Here is a 15,746-nt window from a genome sequence, read left to right on the forward strand (position 1 = left end):
ATAATTATTTCTCCTAATTTCTAATTCTGCACACGGCCAAGTTCAAAGTGCGCATGTCGATGGCCAGCTGCGAGGGCCTGTTGACGGCTGCCAGCTCTGGTGAATTCGTCATCGTCGTCCATTTCATTGACCTCCCCATCGTCATGGACAAGATCCATCTGGGGAGTCAAAAAAGGACGAAGGTAGTCCGTGACAACGTTACGACCTGAGAGTTCAAATTAATTTAATATAAGTTTTTCAGTTCATTATCTTTTCAAACCTTGTCCAGCTGAAGGGACGAAGCCATTTATAACTGCCAGAGCGTATTTGTCTGACAAGTTTAAATGCTGGATGTCTTTGGACACAACAGCATCAGTCACATAATTGGGAAGCCCGGTTGTCCTTAACTTTCCTCCAGCTGGTGGTTGTTCGAACTTCTTCCCAAGAACTCGCTGGATTCGTCTCTTGTGTCCTCTCTTCCACAGTTTTCGGGCGTGTCTCTCAGCGGCTGTGGAAACATGCAAAGAAAAATTAAATTGCATTATCTAGAAATTTGAAAACCTACACTCGTTGCTCTTGGGGTTATCACGCGCAACCACCCGAATGGTGTAAAGCTGGGAACGGTTGCACATTGATTGGATCTTTTTGGGACCCATGATGGAATCCATAGCAAGAGCCCGTTTGTATTCAATTCTTCTCGTGGAGTTGAGAATTGCAGCCGGAACAAATTCCATTTAAAATTTATAATTTGGAAAAGAATTCAGGGATTTGAAAATATGAATTCAAAACTGATCCAACAATCACAATTTGTTTGACGGTTAATAACTTTGAAACTTGAAACACAGGATTTTATATTGTTGTTGTTTTTTTTTTTTGTTATCGATTGTTGCTTACAATAAATTAATAGCCCACCCCCCATCCATCCTTCATTTTCCCTCAATTTATCATGCCACCATCACATTGGAAGAGAATTAGTTATGTAGTAACCTTCTCGCTAAAACTCATAAAAAATGCACCTAAAAATTCAAAATCAAGAAATAATATCCCAATTTAATTTACTTGCGAGTCTCCTTGGAGCAAAGAGAAAAAAAATCATTCTATTATTTTTTTTTTAAGAAAAATAAAATATTTTTTTATAATTAAGAGCAAAAATATTTTATTTCAAATTTAGTAATAAAAATAGCAACAAACAATCATCTGTCTCTCTGTTGCTGGATCATAATTCATAATAGATATATTGAGCCCTATCTCTGCAGCGCAGCCGTCAGCCTATAGGAGAAAGAGGGGTGCATAAAGAATAGAACCTTTTCTAGGCCAGTCACTAGTCAGTTGCTGAACTGCTACTGACACGCGTGGGTGTCCGATTCAGTTGCGCTCATTCTTTCAAAATTTCGCGTTCCGTGAGTGACAAAAACAACATGAGTTGCTTCCAATTTGACGGCAACATCAGGGAAATCGAAGGAATTTCCGTCGACAGCTTCCAGGATAACGACTTCAAGCGCGGCTCCACTTTTTTTCTTTCCCACTGCCACTCAGGTAATTATTTGCACATTTCTTTTTACATTAAAAAAATATAAATAGTTATATTAGATTTTAAAAAAATGGAATGCAATGTTATATCAATTATGCAAATTCGCTATAAACTTCCGTCTTTTTATGAGTCTTTAGTCTGATATCATATCACAAAAGTCGACACAAGTTTATTTTCTGCGAAATATCTTTACGAGAGTTATCATAACAGTGAAAATATTTTGGCATCTCTAAAAATTTCGGTCACGACCGGCAAAAAAGAAATTTTTGTAATGATTCTTGTCTGTGCTAGATTTCCACAAATTACGCAATCTTGCCTCTCTGAAAGTTTTATTTGTTTGATTTGTTTCAAGCAAGAGTTTAGAGATTCCTTTTCAAAAGTATAACTCACACTTTTAGCACCATATTATAATTGATGTATTTTGAGATTTTTTTTATTAATTTTACTCTTTTAAAGAGCTCATTTTCTTCCCAGTCAATTTATGCGCGAGTGTTAGCATCTACAGATAGTTCTAAAAAAAAAAACTCGTATTCCCTATCTAAAGCGAGCACGTTATTAAAATTGTCAGCATAAAGATCGTTTTTTCAAACATATTTGCTTTGACCTCAATGAAGTTAAATTTCAGTGATTTATTAGGATTTATTTATTATTCCTAATAAATTATAGAGTTAAATGGTAGACTTAACTAGAAAATATTATTTTTAGCTATTTTTATTTGGTGAAAAAAAATTATGGCCGCAGAGAAGAGAAATTTTCTCGCGTTTTGCCTTTCTTGCTTTAAAAATTGAGATGGTGTGTGTTTTTCTATGAAAATTGATGCGTGGGGAGGGAAGGAAGGACCTTTTGGAGCAGCACTCACAAAAACATGTATATTGCACCCAGATTTTTTTTACTTCTGTGCGAGGCCCCAGTATTTGGGACAATTCACAAGGGGCATGCGTGACTAAAGACCAAACAGCCGCGGCTCTTGAATTACTTTGCGCGCACACATGTTCATGCCTGGTGCGACCCCGACGCTTGAATCTCTTGGGTCTTGATAGATTTATGAGTTGGGTTCTGGCATTTTTTTTTTTTTTTTTTTGCCTCCCCTAAATTGCATTAGAGACAGAGACGCACCCGTACAGGAAATTGTGCGCTTTTATTTACAAAAATATATAATGCACTTATATAATTTTAAAAAGTCTTAGAAAATTCAAGTTTATTGTAAACAGATTATGGAATATAATTATATAAAAATTACAAAATAGAAAAATAAATACCATTTTCATATAAAATTATTTGACACAATGAAAAAAACGGAGTACCTGCACCAAAATCATTTTCATCAAATTTAGGAGTTAAGAAGCCCTTATCAAAAAAGTTAAATCAAATTTCTACAACAAATGGGTTCAAATGGTTTTCCTATAATTGCCAAAATTGTTGTAAAGACGATTTGACTATGCTATAAGGAATCGTTATTGGTAAATTAAACCATATTTCTTTATTGTCGGAAGTTTTGTGATAGGGAATAAAATAAAAAATTGTTTTTGGTAAAAGACTGGGATTTTACGAGGTCTTGTCCATTTGAAACTGGGATTTGTTTCTATAGAGTCAATTGGAGTGTTATTAGTTGTTTAATTTTTTTAAAGATTTCTTTTATATAATTCTTTAAGCAAGGCGAATGATCAATGTGTTATTTAATAAATAATGAAAAAATAAACACAAAATATTAAATATCGGCCCATCTCGGCGCGGACCTCTCTTGAGGCTCCGCGTTTTAGCAACTTGTTTGCCAGAGGTGTTGCCGTTTCTTCACATTTTGTAATTTTTTCTCATTCTCATTGACTTGATTTGTGAAGAATAAACAACAATAATAATAATAATAATCAAATGTATCAAATATACTTAAATTGCAGATCACATGGTGAACCTGATCGATGGCTTCACAAAGCACATTCCTTACCAGCCAGACTTGGAACTGCACTGTACGGTCATGTCTTCCATCATCCTGAAGAACAAGTTCGCACATTCTGAGGAGGCCTCTTATGTGCTGGATCAGGTACTGCGTCCTCTCCGCGAGGACGAACCGACCTTCATCCGATTTATGTGGAACCGTTTGCCAGCTGCTATGAAAGTGACTGCCATCCCAGCAAAACACTGTGTTGGCTCTTGCATGTACGTTTTATAAATTTAAAATATTGCAAAAAAAAATAAAAAAAAAATACATAGGTTTCTCTTTCGATTTGTGGGCAAAAACGTTTTGTACACTGGCAATTTCCGCCTGCATGAGTTCGAGTTGGAGGGAATCGACGCCCTGCATGATGAAGGTGACGTTTTGCAACTTGACAAAATCTACCTGGACACAACCTTCCTGAAGCTAGAGAAGCACACCTTCCCAACCAGGAAATGGGTGCTCTCGTTCATCTTCAACGAAATTGACAACCACCTGGAGGAAACCGATGGCGAGGGCGTCATTCACATTTTCAGACCTTGTACGCATATATTCAAAATCAAATCAATTTACCATCACTTGACGGTTTAATTTGATAGCAGCTTTCTTGGGCTCAGAGATGATCATCCGGGCCGTGGCTCGGAAGTACAAATGCAAGATACACGTCGAGTGGAATGTGTACAAGCAGTTCAGAGGGATGCGCAATGTCATCCCGTACATCACCTATAAGAGCTACGCCACCAACATCCACATGTGCCGCCTGGTAAATTTTAATTAAAATTTAATTTTTAAAATCAGTTTTTATAATCAAAATTTAAACTTTTTTGTGAGTCTAAAGTTTATTTAAAATATCCTAAATTGTAATTAATAAACAACGAGAAAACAATTATTATTTTCAACTTTTTTTTGCTAAAAAAAAATTTAGACAAATTTTTCTTTCTGCATTCTGCACTTTTCTTTTTGGTCACCCTTTACACACTTGTCAGCTGTAGTTAATTGTTATGAAAATTAATTAAAAAATAAATTATGTATTAATTCCAATAAATTTTCCTGTCAATTTATATTTAATTGAATTTTTCTAATTATTTATTTTTAAATATGGTTCTACTTTTTTACTTTTAGGATCGCAGTGGGCACAACAATTGCTGCAATCAGCCCAATGTGCTAAAACTGCACCCTTCTGCTCTGTGGTATGCCAACAGCAATTCGACTAATGTAAGATTTTTACATCATGCGCATTGAAATTGATATTAAATATGCATATTTATTATAGTGGGTGAGGCGAGGTCGCAACAATCAAACGGTGCATATTGCTCACTCGATGCACTGCTCCAGAAAGGAGTTGGAGGCTTTCATAGGCTACTTTGGCCCTACCCAAATGACACCTTTGGTCGTTCCAGAGGGATTTACCATGGATGAGGTATAATAATTTTTAAATTTCTATTTTTAAAATAATAATTAAACTTTCTTAATTATTTCAGATTCAAGAAGAAGTAGATAACATCCAGCAGGAGGTTCTCGACTGATCCTTGCACTTGCAGACAAACAATCCATACTTGCACTTCCGCAAGCATAAAATATTTCAGCAAATAAATTTTATATCAGATACTGATAGAGGAGAAGTAAATTTTCTTTACTAAAATACAGAATCTAACTTTTAATAAAATAAAATTTTTAATTTCTCTGAAGTGCCTAGAATTAAGTTTGACTTTTTATACCCAAATGAGAATTTTATAATAAAGTTAAATAACTCAAATTCTTCAAATAATCTTGTGAAATTATTTGTGATAAAACCTCTACACATAATTAATTTTCAATTATTCATCAAATAAATAATTAATTTTTACTAATTTCAGCTTCAGATATAATTTTTAAATACATAAATTGATAATTTTATTTTTTACTGAAAATTTATCAAACCATATTAAATAAAATTAATTTCCATGTATTGTAGGTTTTAATTTTATTGACAGAAATCACGGCGGCTCTCGCTCCCCACTGTGCCGTTGCCCCACCAATATGCGCAGGGTCAGAGTCGCAACTTATATGTACCATAGATGAAATTTATTTTTTGCACTTGGTAAGCAGATCCGCAAACATATGATGGCCTGTATGATGCAAGCCATGCTAATTTAGCAAAGCATTTCTGACAAGACTTTCCTCATCCACGCAAATATAAAATCAAGCCGACGTTACTTTCTTCCATACTCAACAATCCTCAATTTACTTCACACCGCAATCTCATTTCTCATCTCTAAAGACCGCATTCAGCTAAGAGAGTGAGTTGAATAATTTATATCAATAATTTATTTTGGCTGACGCGATGCATTCCATCAATTGATCAATTAGCTCAGTAACGCCGAAATTTTACTAGAATATGAGCTGGTTAATATAAAATTGGTTTTGCAAAACACATTTAATTAGGAGTTTTAGAAGAAAATTGGACTATAATACAATTATGTCTTTTTAAATTTAAATCAATAAAATTTGATTATAAGAAAATTATCATTTAATGTTTAGGGTTACATTACAGTAATGAGTTGGATTTTTTTTTTTAATTTTGAAATGATTATTTAATAAATTTATTTCGATTTAGACTTTTAGTTTTTTACAAAAATGATTTACAAAATTTTTAATAAATGAATTTGATTAATTTAACAATTACTTTTTAGTTCAAAATGCCCATAGAGATATTTGGCAACCTAAACTTTTACCGCGTCTGCGGGGACTTCGTCCATTTCGCGGCGTTCTTCATTCTGCTGATCAAGATTTGGTTCTCAAAGTCGGGATGCAAAGGTGAGATTTGCTAATATTTTCATATTTTAAATGTACTTTATGAAAATTTAATTTATTTTACTCCCTGAAAGGTGTGAGCGGCAAAAGCCAGGTGCTCTACGCCATGGTCTTTGTGACAAGATACGTGGACTTATTCTTAAACATAAAATGGATATCTATGTACAACACAGTTTTCAAGTTGATCTACATATCTCTGGCTCTTTTCACTGTGGCTTCAATTTATTGTGACAGGAATAAAAATTATTCCTCAAAAAGGGATAATTACGGGTAAGTTCACATACACAAAAATCACAGTTTTTAAGGCAAGACTAATATTTTTAATCTAGAATTTTCGGCTGGATTGCTATTGCTTTAGTTCTCTCTTTTTACTATAACCATGTATATTCTGTTATGGAGTTTTCAGAGGTATGTTTTATAAATATAAAAATTTTATATCGACACTCTATATAAATTTAAATATTTTAAGATTTCCTGGGCATTCTCCATTTGCTTGGAGGCAATTGTCATTCTGCCGCAGATGCATCTGTCTCAGAAATCAACTGAATCAGACAACTGGATCGCAAGCTATTTGTTTGCACTTGCTTCATACAGAGGATTTTACATTTTGAATTGGATCTTCAGATACCAAGTGGAAGGCCATTATAATGTACTCCAAATGACGGCAGGAGTTGCTCAAATGATGTTCTATATCGACCACTTTCTCAAAATGGTAAAAAATTTCATTTATAGTTATAAATTTCTCCCTTTTTTTCATTGTTTCCAAATTAAACTAATATTAATTGCCATCTTCCATATTATAAATTAACAATAATTGGTGCAAATTTTTTAGCGCGCAAAACATCAAGAAATTCAAGAACAAGAAGGGCATGTCACTGGATTTTCAGCACTGAAAAACGTCCAGCCTGTTGGGTACAGCTGTTGAAAATATAACGATTCTTTTAATTTAATAAATTGGTTATTTTTATTTTCAGACTCGGAGAACATAATGAGAAAGCCAACGGCCTTCCTAATTGTGCCATTTCAATGCATCCTGTGGTCGAAGATAAGAAAATGCTAATTGCTTAAGTGAAACCAGCAGACACACTTGCATAAATATGACTTTTTCAATATTTGGGCGCACCTCACATATGCAGCCATAACCACAATATTGAAAGTAAAAATAGAGATAACTAGAATACCACGATACTGGAGTGCACGTACTAAGCTTAACCGAACTCTTAGAAATAACAACTTCCGGCCTCCCTTTAATCTCCCAAACATCCTCTCAACCCAAAATAAGCAAATCTACATAGAACTGCACGAGCTGTACAAGAAAATCTTCCCTGCAGCACGATACTAAAAACTAGACCTGTTAAAAATTAGATCTGGCTGAATGGTCACCACCAAAGCCAAAAAATACAAACACAACAACAACAACAAACAACAAGATAACTAGAATTGCTCCTCTTTTTTGACTTATCAATAATGTTTAAAAGCAAAATATAACAATTCTGCATTTAAAAAAAAAAAATAATGAAAAAAAAATATTACGGATAAGCCTGCATTCTGTGTACTCAGAATAATAAAAACATTTATGATAAGCTGATTACATTTTTTTGTGAGATTTTTTTATATCACAAGCATGTGGAACCTGGCTTAATTAAAGACAAAAAAAAATTGAAACAAAGATTCAGTATAGCGGAAACTCTAAATCATTATGGTGAGAAGGCTGAAGGGTCTTATAATTTACGACCAACGTGTCACATTATCTACTGGTGCCGCTTCAATAGACCAGAAAAAAAACACACTAAAAAATATTCTAGTTTTCTTTTAAGCAGGCAGTCACTGTGAGCTTGGCAAAAGTATTCTCAGTGTCAAAAAAGGGTGTGCACTGCACACGTCTAGCTATTGTATTTTTGAATTTATTTACAAGCCAGAGCTGTTTGCGGAGTTAATTTAAGGTATTTTACACCACATAAACTGGCTGCACGCTTCCCAGGTAACCTCAAAGATATACGTCATATTATTGAGCTTATAACATAAAAATATACAGGGATTTTCAGCTGCCTGTATTTAGCAAGCTGACAATAATGAAAATGGCTTCTGTCGGTTTTTCTGGACTCATTCGTGGCTTCAAAGGAATTTCCATAGACAGTTTTAATGTTAAAAACCTGGTAAACTGCTCCAGGTTTTTCTTATCACATTGCCATGCAGGTAAAAAGATGGAAAAATTTTCACTTAATTATGTTTCAATTTTTGATTGTTAATAATTTGCAACAATTAAAATTCGGCAGATCACATGGAAAATATTAAAGGATTTATATCCAAAGCCCGCGATAATCCAGACCTTCGACTTTTCTGCACATTGGAGAGCTCCATCATCTTGCGCAATAAATTTTACAGGCCCAATTGGAAGCATCAAGACAAGAATGCTCTGGAGAGTGTAATAAGAACACTGAAAATGGGAATGTCTTACACAATCTTGGTACCCGAGCATGAATATGAAACAAACGTGACCGTCCTACCAGCTTTTCATTGTGCTGGGTCTTGTATGTGAGTCACTTTTATATAATTTTGCTATTATTTATTTTCTTCGTGATGTTATTTTTATAACTTATTATTATTATTTATATTTTTACTCTGCTATATATATTCTGTTTCATCTTATTTAATTCATGCTTTAATTGATTTAAATTATACATTTATTGACATAACTGTCATATTTTTAAAAAAGTTTTTTTCTCTCAAGGTACCTTTTCAAAAGGAATGACCACAGAGTTTTGTACACGGGAGATTTTCGCTTTCAGAAACACGAGCTTGCTAATATTCGAGCCCTGCATGAAAATAATGGAGCGACCATTGCATTGGACACAGTGTACTTGGACACCACTTTCTTCAAGCAAGCGAGCAACCACTTTCCATCAAGGAAGGCGGTACTGAAAATGATAATACAGGAAATCGACGACTTCTTGGAAAAGTTTAAAACTGGATCAGTGTTCATTACAAGACCATGTAATACAAACAAACGAAATTGCTAATCATATTAATAATTGTCCGGTATATTGCAGATTATCTTGGATCAGAGATCATCATCAGGGCACTTTCTAAAAAATACAAATGTCCTGTTCACGTTGAATGGCACGCTTACAAATTGTATAAAGGAATCCGCGAAGTTTTCCCGTTCATCACTACAAACGCCCGCAACACATTCATTCACCTGCGAACGCGAGTACTAGATTATTTTTAATAATAAATGCATTACTTGTAAGAATTTTTATTATGTTAGTACGCAAATGGAAAGCAAACGATTGAAGGCCAAAACGCCTTGCAAGTTCATGCGTCTGCAATGTGGTACGCCCGAAACGGAAAGAGCAGGAAAGTAAGAATTGAGATTCCATTTTTAACAAAATATATTAATTTAGTAATTTTCAGTGGATTCAAAGAGATGACCAAGGACGAGTGAAAATCGCGCACTCGACGCATTCATCTCGATCTGAATTATCCGAGTTCATAAAATATTTTAAACCTCACTCAGCAGTGGCGATATCAATTCCCAGTGGATACTCCCAAAAGGAAGTACGTTAAATTAGAAATCCTCAAATATTAAAATAAAAAATGAATGACTTAAAATAAAAATTACACAGATTCAAGCAGAACTGGATCAACTTGTGCGCTTTTGCTCTACGTCATGAGACGCATCTACAAGAATGTGAAATTTTCTTTAAAAAATAGTTTACCTTTGATTGTGAGCAAAATTAATAAAATTGTATCTAAAAAGAAGTTTTTGACAAAATGTTTTTTACTCTCACTACATAATTATTGTAAGCGATGCGTTTTCAAGACATGAGATCATTTTGCTGCCAATGTAAGATAAGCACCAAATTAAAAACAAAATTGGTTTTAAGAAAAGGAGTGCTCTCTTTCTGTTGTCTTTAAAGATTACAGCAAAAACTAGACAATCATAAAAATATAACCGAATTAACCAAAGTTTTCAGAAAATAATCTTATCACAAAACTGCTATCAGGTCGTGTATCAGGGAAATTAGTGCCACATACGTTCAGCATTGTAGCGCAGAGGCGAATTTATAACAGTCGCGAAGACAGTCTTTTCTACGATCGGGGAGCACAAAAACTTTAGGAGAGGAAAACGTTTGTTTAATGGTAAAATACACAATATCTTGCTGATTTTGCATAAAATTAAATAGATATTATTGAGTAAAATTACTTAAAAAATTAATTTTCTTTTGGAATTTTCAAGGCAAATTCAACTAATAATTACAATTAATTGCACCAAAATAAAAAATAAAAAACACCTTATTACTTAATTAAGGGAGTGCGAGAGACTTGATGTACGTGTAAAGTAGAGGGGAGGTGATTTTTTTCTTTTTCTAAATTTATTATGCTGCTAAAACTTTGCTTGCCATTAATTTTCTATGTTTAATCTACTTTTTAGACGAATATCTCAAAAAAATTATGAGCTTCTGTAATGAGCAAATATAATTAATCAGGCATTTCAATTAAAGGTTGCTTTTTCCAGATGTGCAAATGAGATAGCGGCAGTTGTAAAAATGTGCCTCAACATGACAGACAAGGTGTTTTCGGGCTTCCTGGACGAAATTGAAGGCATTTCAGTGGATCGATTTGAACGGAAGAACTTTAAACGGAGCCAAATGCTCTTCCTGACAAACTTCTTTCGGGGTTTATTTTAAAAAGAAATGAAATTTAGATTCTAAATTTTTTTTAAATTTTTTTAGGAGGAAAATTAGCAGAACTTGATAAAGCCAAGCTAGCCGAGCACTTAAAGGACGCAAAACTTTTCTGCACAAGCAGAACAATGCAAATGCTAACAAATTTGTTCAGCTCAAAAAACCTAGATTTTCCACTTCAGTTCGAGGAACTTGAAATTGGGAAAACTTATGATATGGAAATTCCTAGCAGCAGCTCTGACGAGAGCAATGAGAAATTGAAAGTTACTGTAATTGACGCAAACTTCTGTGTGGGCGCATGCATGTAATTTTGCGTGATTTGACTTAAAATTTTATTTTGTCTGATTATTACAATTGTTATAAAACAGGTTTCTGTTTGAGACCTCTGAGAAAACAGTGCTTTACACTTCTGATTTCCGTTACACAAAAGATGAAATACCGCTAATTAGAGCTTTGCACGAACTCGATGGCGAGAAAAAGAGATTGGACGCCATTTACATTGACTGCTCGTTTTTTGATCAACGTTTTTCAGAGTATCCATCCGTACAGGCCAACATTGACCTGATAATTGAAAAATTAAGACAGACTGACCTGAACATGAGACGCGTTCGCATAATCGTTAACAATGAATCAGGTATGAAGAGTGTAAAAATAAATAAATATACATACATTAAAAGATCATTAGAGACGATTTTCTTTTCTCTTAATTTAATAATTATAAATAACTTTGAGCTTATATACAATTCAATTATCATGATATTTTTAAATTGCATTAATTTTTTCATATTTTCCAGGTGAAGTCGGGGCTGAAAGCCAGATTATCAGAGGGATCTCTGCAAATTTGGGTGAACTGATTGAATTTGAGGACTCAAAATATCATACAATTTACAATGACATTCCACACGTTAGCTCTTACGTGTCCAAAGATGGAGATGCGAAAATTATTTTATGTTCATCTCCGGTACACATTTTGCATAACTTAATTAAATGTGACACGATTTTGAAAATTTAATGAAGCCTCTTAAACAGGAATGCACTGAAGATGCAGAACAACGTGTATCTGATTATAAAATAACATTGTGCGCAGTGGAAAACAAGGAAGAAAATCAGCAAAATAAAAGCGTAAGCGGAGAAGTAAGTAAATTATGCATCAAGTAAATAAAAATCTCCTCCAGGTTGTTGATAGCCAAAACGAGCTTCGACTTGATCATACCCTTCACGCGACTGAAGATGAAATAAGCACTTTGATTTTGACATACAAGCCGAAAAAAGTTAAACCTTGCAGCATTCCAAGTCTACGTTATATTAATAAGGTTGAGTTTATTTTTCCATATTTTACAAAATATTAATTTTATAAATTTCAACACAAATATGTAACACCCATCAGGCGCAGAAAAAATTGGATAAACTTTGTTCAATGCTGAAAAGTGGACCCGCAATATTGGAAATGGCTGCATTTGCCAGCAAATTCGATGGGCGCATCGATGGAGTTGAATTTACATCAATCGATCGCTTTACCCATGTACATAAATTTTCAGCATTTTTTCTTACGCATTGTCACACTGGTGAGTTATTAAAAATTTTACTGTATTTATACTTAATGAAGGAATGCAATAATTTTCCTGCCCAGATCACACCAATGGCATTGGGAATTTAAGTACGCTCGAAACAAAATATACGTTCTATTGCTCAAGAGAAAGTGCTCAAATTCTAAAAAACCTTCGGGCAAAATTGAAACTAAGCGACCGGTTTTTTGACCATGTGCAAGTCCTTGACGTGGGCAGGCGCCACACAATAGTGATAAAGAAGCCAGACGACGCAGATTCCAATGCTGAAGATCAAATTGTAAAAGTCACCCCAATTTCAGCAAACCACTGTCTTGGAGCGTGCATGTAATTATAATTCCGCAGCCGAAATTTTGTGTATTTTTACGTAATTTCCTCAGGTTCCTATTCGAGACCGAGGAAAATCAACGAGTGCTTTTTACTGGCGATTTCCGATTTTCACCGAATCAGTTAAAAGACATCAAAGAGCTGCACTACAGTGACGGAACTGTCAAAGGAATCGACTTGGTGTACTTAGACACAACTTTCTTCAATCAAATAAATCACGCGAAGGTTTTTCCGTCGGAAGAAGAAAGTCTGCAGATGATTGAGGCTTCCATTGACAAATACCTTTTTGCTTTAAAGAAAGGGGACCAGGCTTGGATACATATAAAACCAGCTGGTGTGGGGAGAAAATTTTAAAACTGCATAATATATTTTTAATAATATTTGATGATATCTTTCAGGTTTTATTGGCTCAGAGGAAATCATAGTGAAATTGAGCAAAAAATATAAAACCAAAATTCACTTTCATGAAGAGGAATGCAAATGCTACACGGGATTCGAGGAGATTGAATCGTGCATCACTACTGAGGGCCAAGTCGCTTTCATTCACATGTGCAAAATCGTAAGAACTTACAATAAGGATAATTTAATTTTGTAATAAAATTTTACTGAAATCTCATTGCAGGAAGGCCAGGATGTGAATTCCACTCCAAGAAAAGAGGTTCTGTGTAAGCCTCCGTCAAACGCATTACACATTGTGCCCTCTGCATTGTACTTCGCAATTGAATTGGGCAACAATAAAATAATAGAACCAGAGGCATGTAAAAATGAATATCCCTTATTATTTGAATGAAAATTTATCAAGTTCATTATATTTCAATTTTAAATTAATATTTTATCACGATTTTCTAGGATTTGTCTAATGGAGGGTTTGTCCGAATAGCTCGTTCGAGGCATTCTAGCCACAGTGAGCTAAAATCATTTTTGAAACACTTCCGACCTAGACGAGCTTTTGCCTGGGTTATACATTCAGACAAAAATACGTATTCTTTTTGCGAAGTAAGATTAACTTTTTTTATTTGGTACAATAATTAATTATTTTGAAAAATTTACGAAGATGCAAGCTGATCTGGATAAAATGCTGGATGACATTCATGGCAAAAGACACCACGACTTCAAAAGAATGAAATATTATTAGGTTTTTAATTTTTTAAGTGTGAGAAATATGTGTCCTTATTTAATTATTCTCCATTCAAATGTACATTGAAATATTCAACAACTTACATCAAAGCAATTGTATTATTTAATTATTACACATAATATTTTATCATTTTTGCAACAGAATTGCCAAATGACACTAAATTGCTCTTGCCCAAGTTAGAGGTAAAATTTTATTTAATTATAAAATAATTTTCTACTGAGATTCAATGTCTGCTATATAAAATCTGTTATACACTCTTTTAATTGTTATCAATTTCAATTAAGTTTAAAAAGCTAAGAGAGATAAGAGAATAAATAGAAGAAAAATAATGCACTTTGCATCTTTAAAGCGTTTGTATTTTAAAGTTGATGCAAATTTATTTTTGTTGATATTTATTAATTAATTCAATTCATTAATGCTTTCAATAATAAAATACCAAATTTCTTGCTGCAATGCTATTACGAATGCATTTTACAGTTGTAAATTTCTTAGAAAAATTGAAACCGGGTTCCTCTTGCAAGAGAGATCATACTTTTTCATAAATCATAACAAAATTTTACATGAGTAAAAAATACAAAATAATCTATTAATGTAAATTTATAATAGAGGTTGTGTTAACAGGACATTAAATAGCCCAAAGATTTGTTCCTGCAGAGTACCGCGCGTCTAACACATTAAACACATTGGTCCCTTTTTAATTTTTTTTATATAATTATGGAATGTAAAATATAATTTATTATTTACTTGTTGTTATTTAAATTGTTGTTTTTTTAATAATGAAGTACAACAATTTTTTATCGATCGAATAAACTGATTGTTAAAATTAACCACAACCGTCTTACATCCTGAACTAAGGCTTCAAAAAATCCTCCTAGAGCAGGCATTGAACTCATTTCCCTTGTGTTTCTAAACCAGCCAACGTGATGATGCTGAAGTTAGCGTCATCCACATCCACATCCACATCCTCATCCACATGTGGATAGAATTGTTCCGTCAAACTCGAGCCTCATATATCGCCATAAGGTTAACATGTCCACATCCACATCCACACCGTGTGGATGACGCTATCCTCATCCACATCCACATCCACATCCTCATCCACATCCTCATCCACATCCACATCCACATCCTCATCCACATCCACATCCACATCCTCATCCACATCCACATCCTCATCCACATCCACATCCACATCCTCATCCACATCCTCATCCACATCCACATCCACACGTAAAAATATTTTAAATTGAAATTAAAAAATAAAAATAAAAAATAATTTTTTTTTTAATTTTTGTCAAAATTAAATTAAATTATCTTGTTATCTTCTGTAATAATTATCACATTTAAAATCATGCTAAAAAGTGTTTATCCACACGTGCACCCTCCATCCACACCGTGTGGATGACGCTATCCACATCCACATCCACATCCTCATCCACATCCACATCCACATCCACATCCACATCCACATCCTCATCCACATCCACATCCTCATCCACATCCTCATCCACATCCACATCCACATCCACATCCACATCCACATCCTCATCCACATCCACATCCTCATCCACATCCACATCCACACGTAAAAATATTTTAAATTGAAATTAAAAAATAAAAATAAAAAATAATTTTTTTTTTAATTTTTGTCAAAATTAAATTAAATTATCTTGTTATCTTCTGTAATAATTATCACATTTAAAATCACGCTAAAAAGTATTTATCCACACGTGCACTTTCCATCCACACCGTGTGGATGACGCTATCCACATCCACATCCTCATCCACATCCACA

At 33.9% G+C, this 15,746-nt stretch overlaps 4 protein-coding genes across 8 annotated transcripts; 3 read left to right on the top strand and 1 right to left on the bottom strand.

The window, feature by feature from the left end:
• Nucleotides 1–20: 20 nt before the first annotated feature.
• Nucleotides 21–521, bottom strand: LOC132203360 (uncharacterized). The gene is made up of 2 exons (XM_059631076.1): nt 260–521; nt 21–205 (listed from the first exon to the last, which is right to left on the bottom strand). The coding sequence occupies exons 1-2, from the start codon at nt 519–521 to the stop codon at nt 21–23; spliced, it is 447 nt and encodes a 148-aa protein (XP_059487059.1).
• A 777-nt stretch (nt 522–1,298) lies between these two features.
• LOC132203384 (protein artemis-like) lies at nt 1,299–5,130 on the top strand. 2 transcript variants are annotated; one of them, XM_059631129.1, is made up of 7 exons: nt 1,299–1,515; nt 3,406–3,664; nt 3,719–3,981; nt 4,040–4,203; nt 4,563–4,655; nt 4,714–4,860; nt 4,922–5,130. In XM_059631129.1, exons 1-7 carry the CDS (start codon nt 1,398–1,400, stop codon nt 4,964–4,966), a joined length of 1,089 nt encoding a protein of 362 aa, XP_059487112.1. In that variant the 5' UTR covers nt 1,299–1,397; the 3' UTR covers nt 4,967–5,130. The 2 variants fall into 2 exon arrangements, with proteins under 2 accessions (XP_059487112.1, XP_059487113.1); XM_059631130.1 differs by having other exon boundaries at nt 4,043–4,203.
• A 379-nt stretch (nt 5,131–5,509) lies between these two features.
• On the top strand, nt 5,510–9,800 carry LOC132203494 (protein artemis-like). The gene is made up of 12 exons (XM_059631305.1): nt 5,510–5,719; nt 6,113–6,236; nt 6,308–6,503; nt 6,563–6,641; nt 6,703–6,945; nt 7,066–7,145; nt 7,208–8,429; nt 8,510–8,768; nt 8,965–9,227; nt 9,284–9,444; nt 9,502–9,594; nt 9,648–9,800. The coding sequence occupies exons 7-12, from the start codon at nt 8,306–8,308 to the stop codon at nt 9,798–9,800; spliced, it is 1,053 nt and encodes a 350-aa protein (XP_059487288.1). The 5' UTR covers nt 5,510–5,719; nt 6,113–6,236; nt 6,308–6,503; nt 6,563–6,641; nt 6,703–6,945; nt 7,066–7,145; nt 7,208–8,305.
• A 445-nt stretch (nt 9,801–10,245) lies between these two features.
• On the top strand, nt 10,246–14,617 carry LOC132203493 (uncharacterized). 4 transcript variants are annotated; one of them, XM_059631303.1, is made up of 14 exons: nt 10,246–10,376; nt 10,753–10,913; nt 10,970–11,225; nt 11,290–11,555; nt 11,716–11,882; nt 11,939–12,043; nt 12,097–12,234; nt 12,309–12,486; nt 12,552–12,813; nt 12,867–13,147; nt 13,212–13,372; nt 13,436–13,567; nt 13,663–13,809; nt 13,868–14,616. In XM_059631303.1, the coding sequence occupies exons 2-14, from the start codon at nt 10,784–10,786 to the stop codon at nt 13,946–13,948; spliced, it is 2,304 nt and encodes a 767-aa protein (XP_059487286.1). In that variant the 5' UTR covers nt 10,246–10,376; nt 10,753–10,783; the 3' UTR covers nt 13,949–14,616. The 4 variants fall into 4 exon arrangements, with proteins under 4 accessions (XP_059487286.1, XP_059487287.1, XP_059487284.1 ...); XM_059631301.1 differs by having other exon boundaries at nt 10,266–10,376; nt 10,739–10,913; nt 13,868–14,617; XM_059631302.1 differs by having other exon boundaries at nt 10,266–10,376; nt 10,739–10,913; nt 11,951–12,043; nt 13,868–14,617.
• Nucleotides 14,618–15,746: the final 1,129 nt, after the last annotated feature.

The sequence above is a fragment of the Neocloeon triangulifer genome, unplaced genomic scaffold, assembly GCF_031216515.1.
Source record: "Neocloeon triangulifer isolate White Clay Creek 2 clone unplaced genomic scaffold, ASM3121651v1 ptg000017l, whole genome shotgun sequence".
Taxonomy (NCBI): Eukaryota; Metazoa; Arthropoda; class Insecta; order Ephemeroptera; family Baetidae; genus Neocloeon; species Neocloeon triangulifer.

Bases quoted from the DNA above. Each gene is read 5' to 3' on its own strand.
- LOC132203360 (XM_059631076.1), bottom strand. From the start codon at position 521: ATGCAATTTAATTTTTCTTTGCATGTTTCCACAGCCGCTGAGAGACAC. The intron at 206-259 runs GTTTGAAAAGAT...TTGAACTCTCAG, and splicing joins CGTCCCTTCAGCTGGACAAG to GTCGTAACGTTGTCACGGAC.
- LOC132203384 (XM_059631129.1), top strand. From the start codon at position 1,398: ATGAGTTGCTTCCAATTTGACGGCAACATCAGGGAAATCGAAGGAATT. The intron at 3,665-3,718 runs GTACGTTTTATA...AAAAATACATAG, and splicing joins CACTGTGTTGGCTCTTGCAT to GTTTCTCTTTCGATTTGTGG. The intron at 4,656-4,713 runs GTAAGATTTTTA...TATTTATTATAG, and splicing joins CCAACAGCAATTCGACTAAT to TGGGTGAGGCGAGGTCGCAA.
- LOC132203494 (XM_059631305.1), top strand. From the start codon at position 8,306: ATGAAAATGGCTTCTGTCGGTTTTTCTGGACTCATTCGTGGCTTCAAA. The intron at 9,445-9,501 runs GTACTAGATTAT...TTATTATGTTAG, and splicing joins TCATTCACCTGCGAACGCGA to TACGCAAATGGAAAGCAAAC. The intron at 9,595-9,647 runs GTAAGAATTGAG...AGTAATTTTCAG, and splicing joins GAAACGGAAAGAGCAGGAAA to TGGATTCAAAGAGATGACCA.
- LOC132203493 (XM_059631301.1), top strand. The intron at 13,148-13,211 runs GTGTGGGGAGAA...GATATCTTTCAG, and splicing joins GATACATATAAAACCAGCTG to GTTTTATTGGCTCAGAGGAA. The intron at 13,810-13,867 runs GTAAGATTAACT...AAATTTACGAAG, and splicing joins ATACGTATTCTTTTTGCGAA to ATGCAAGCTGATCTGGATAA.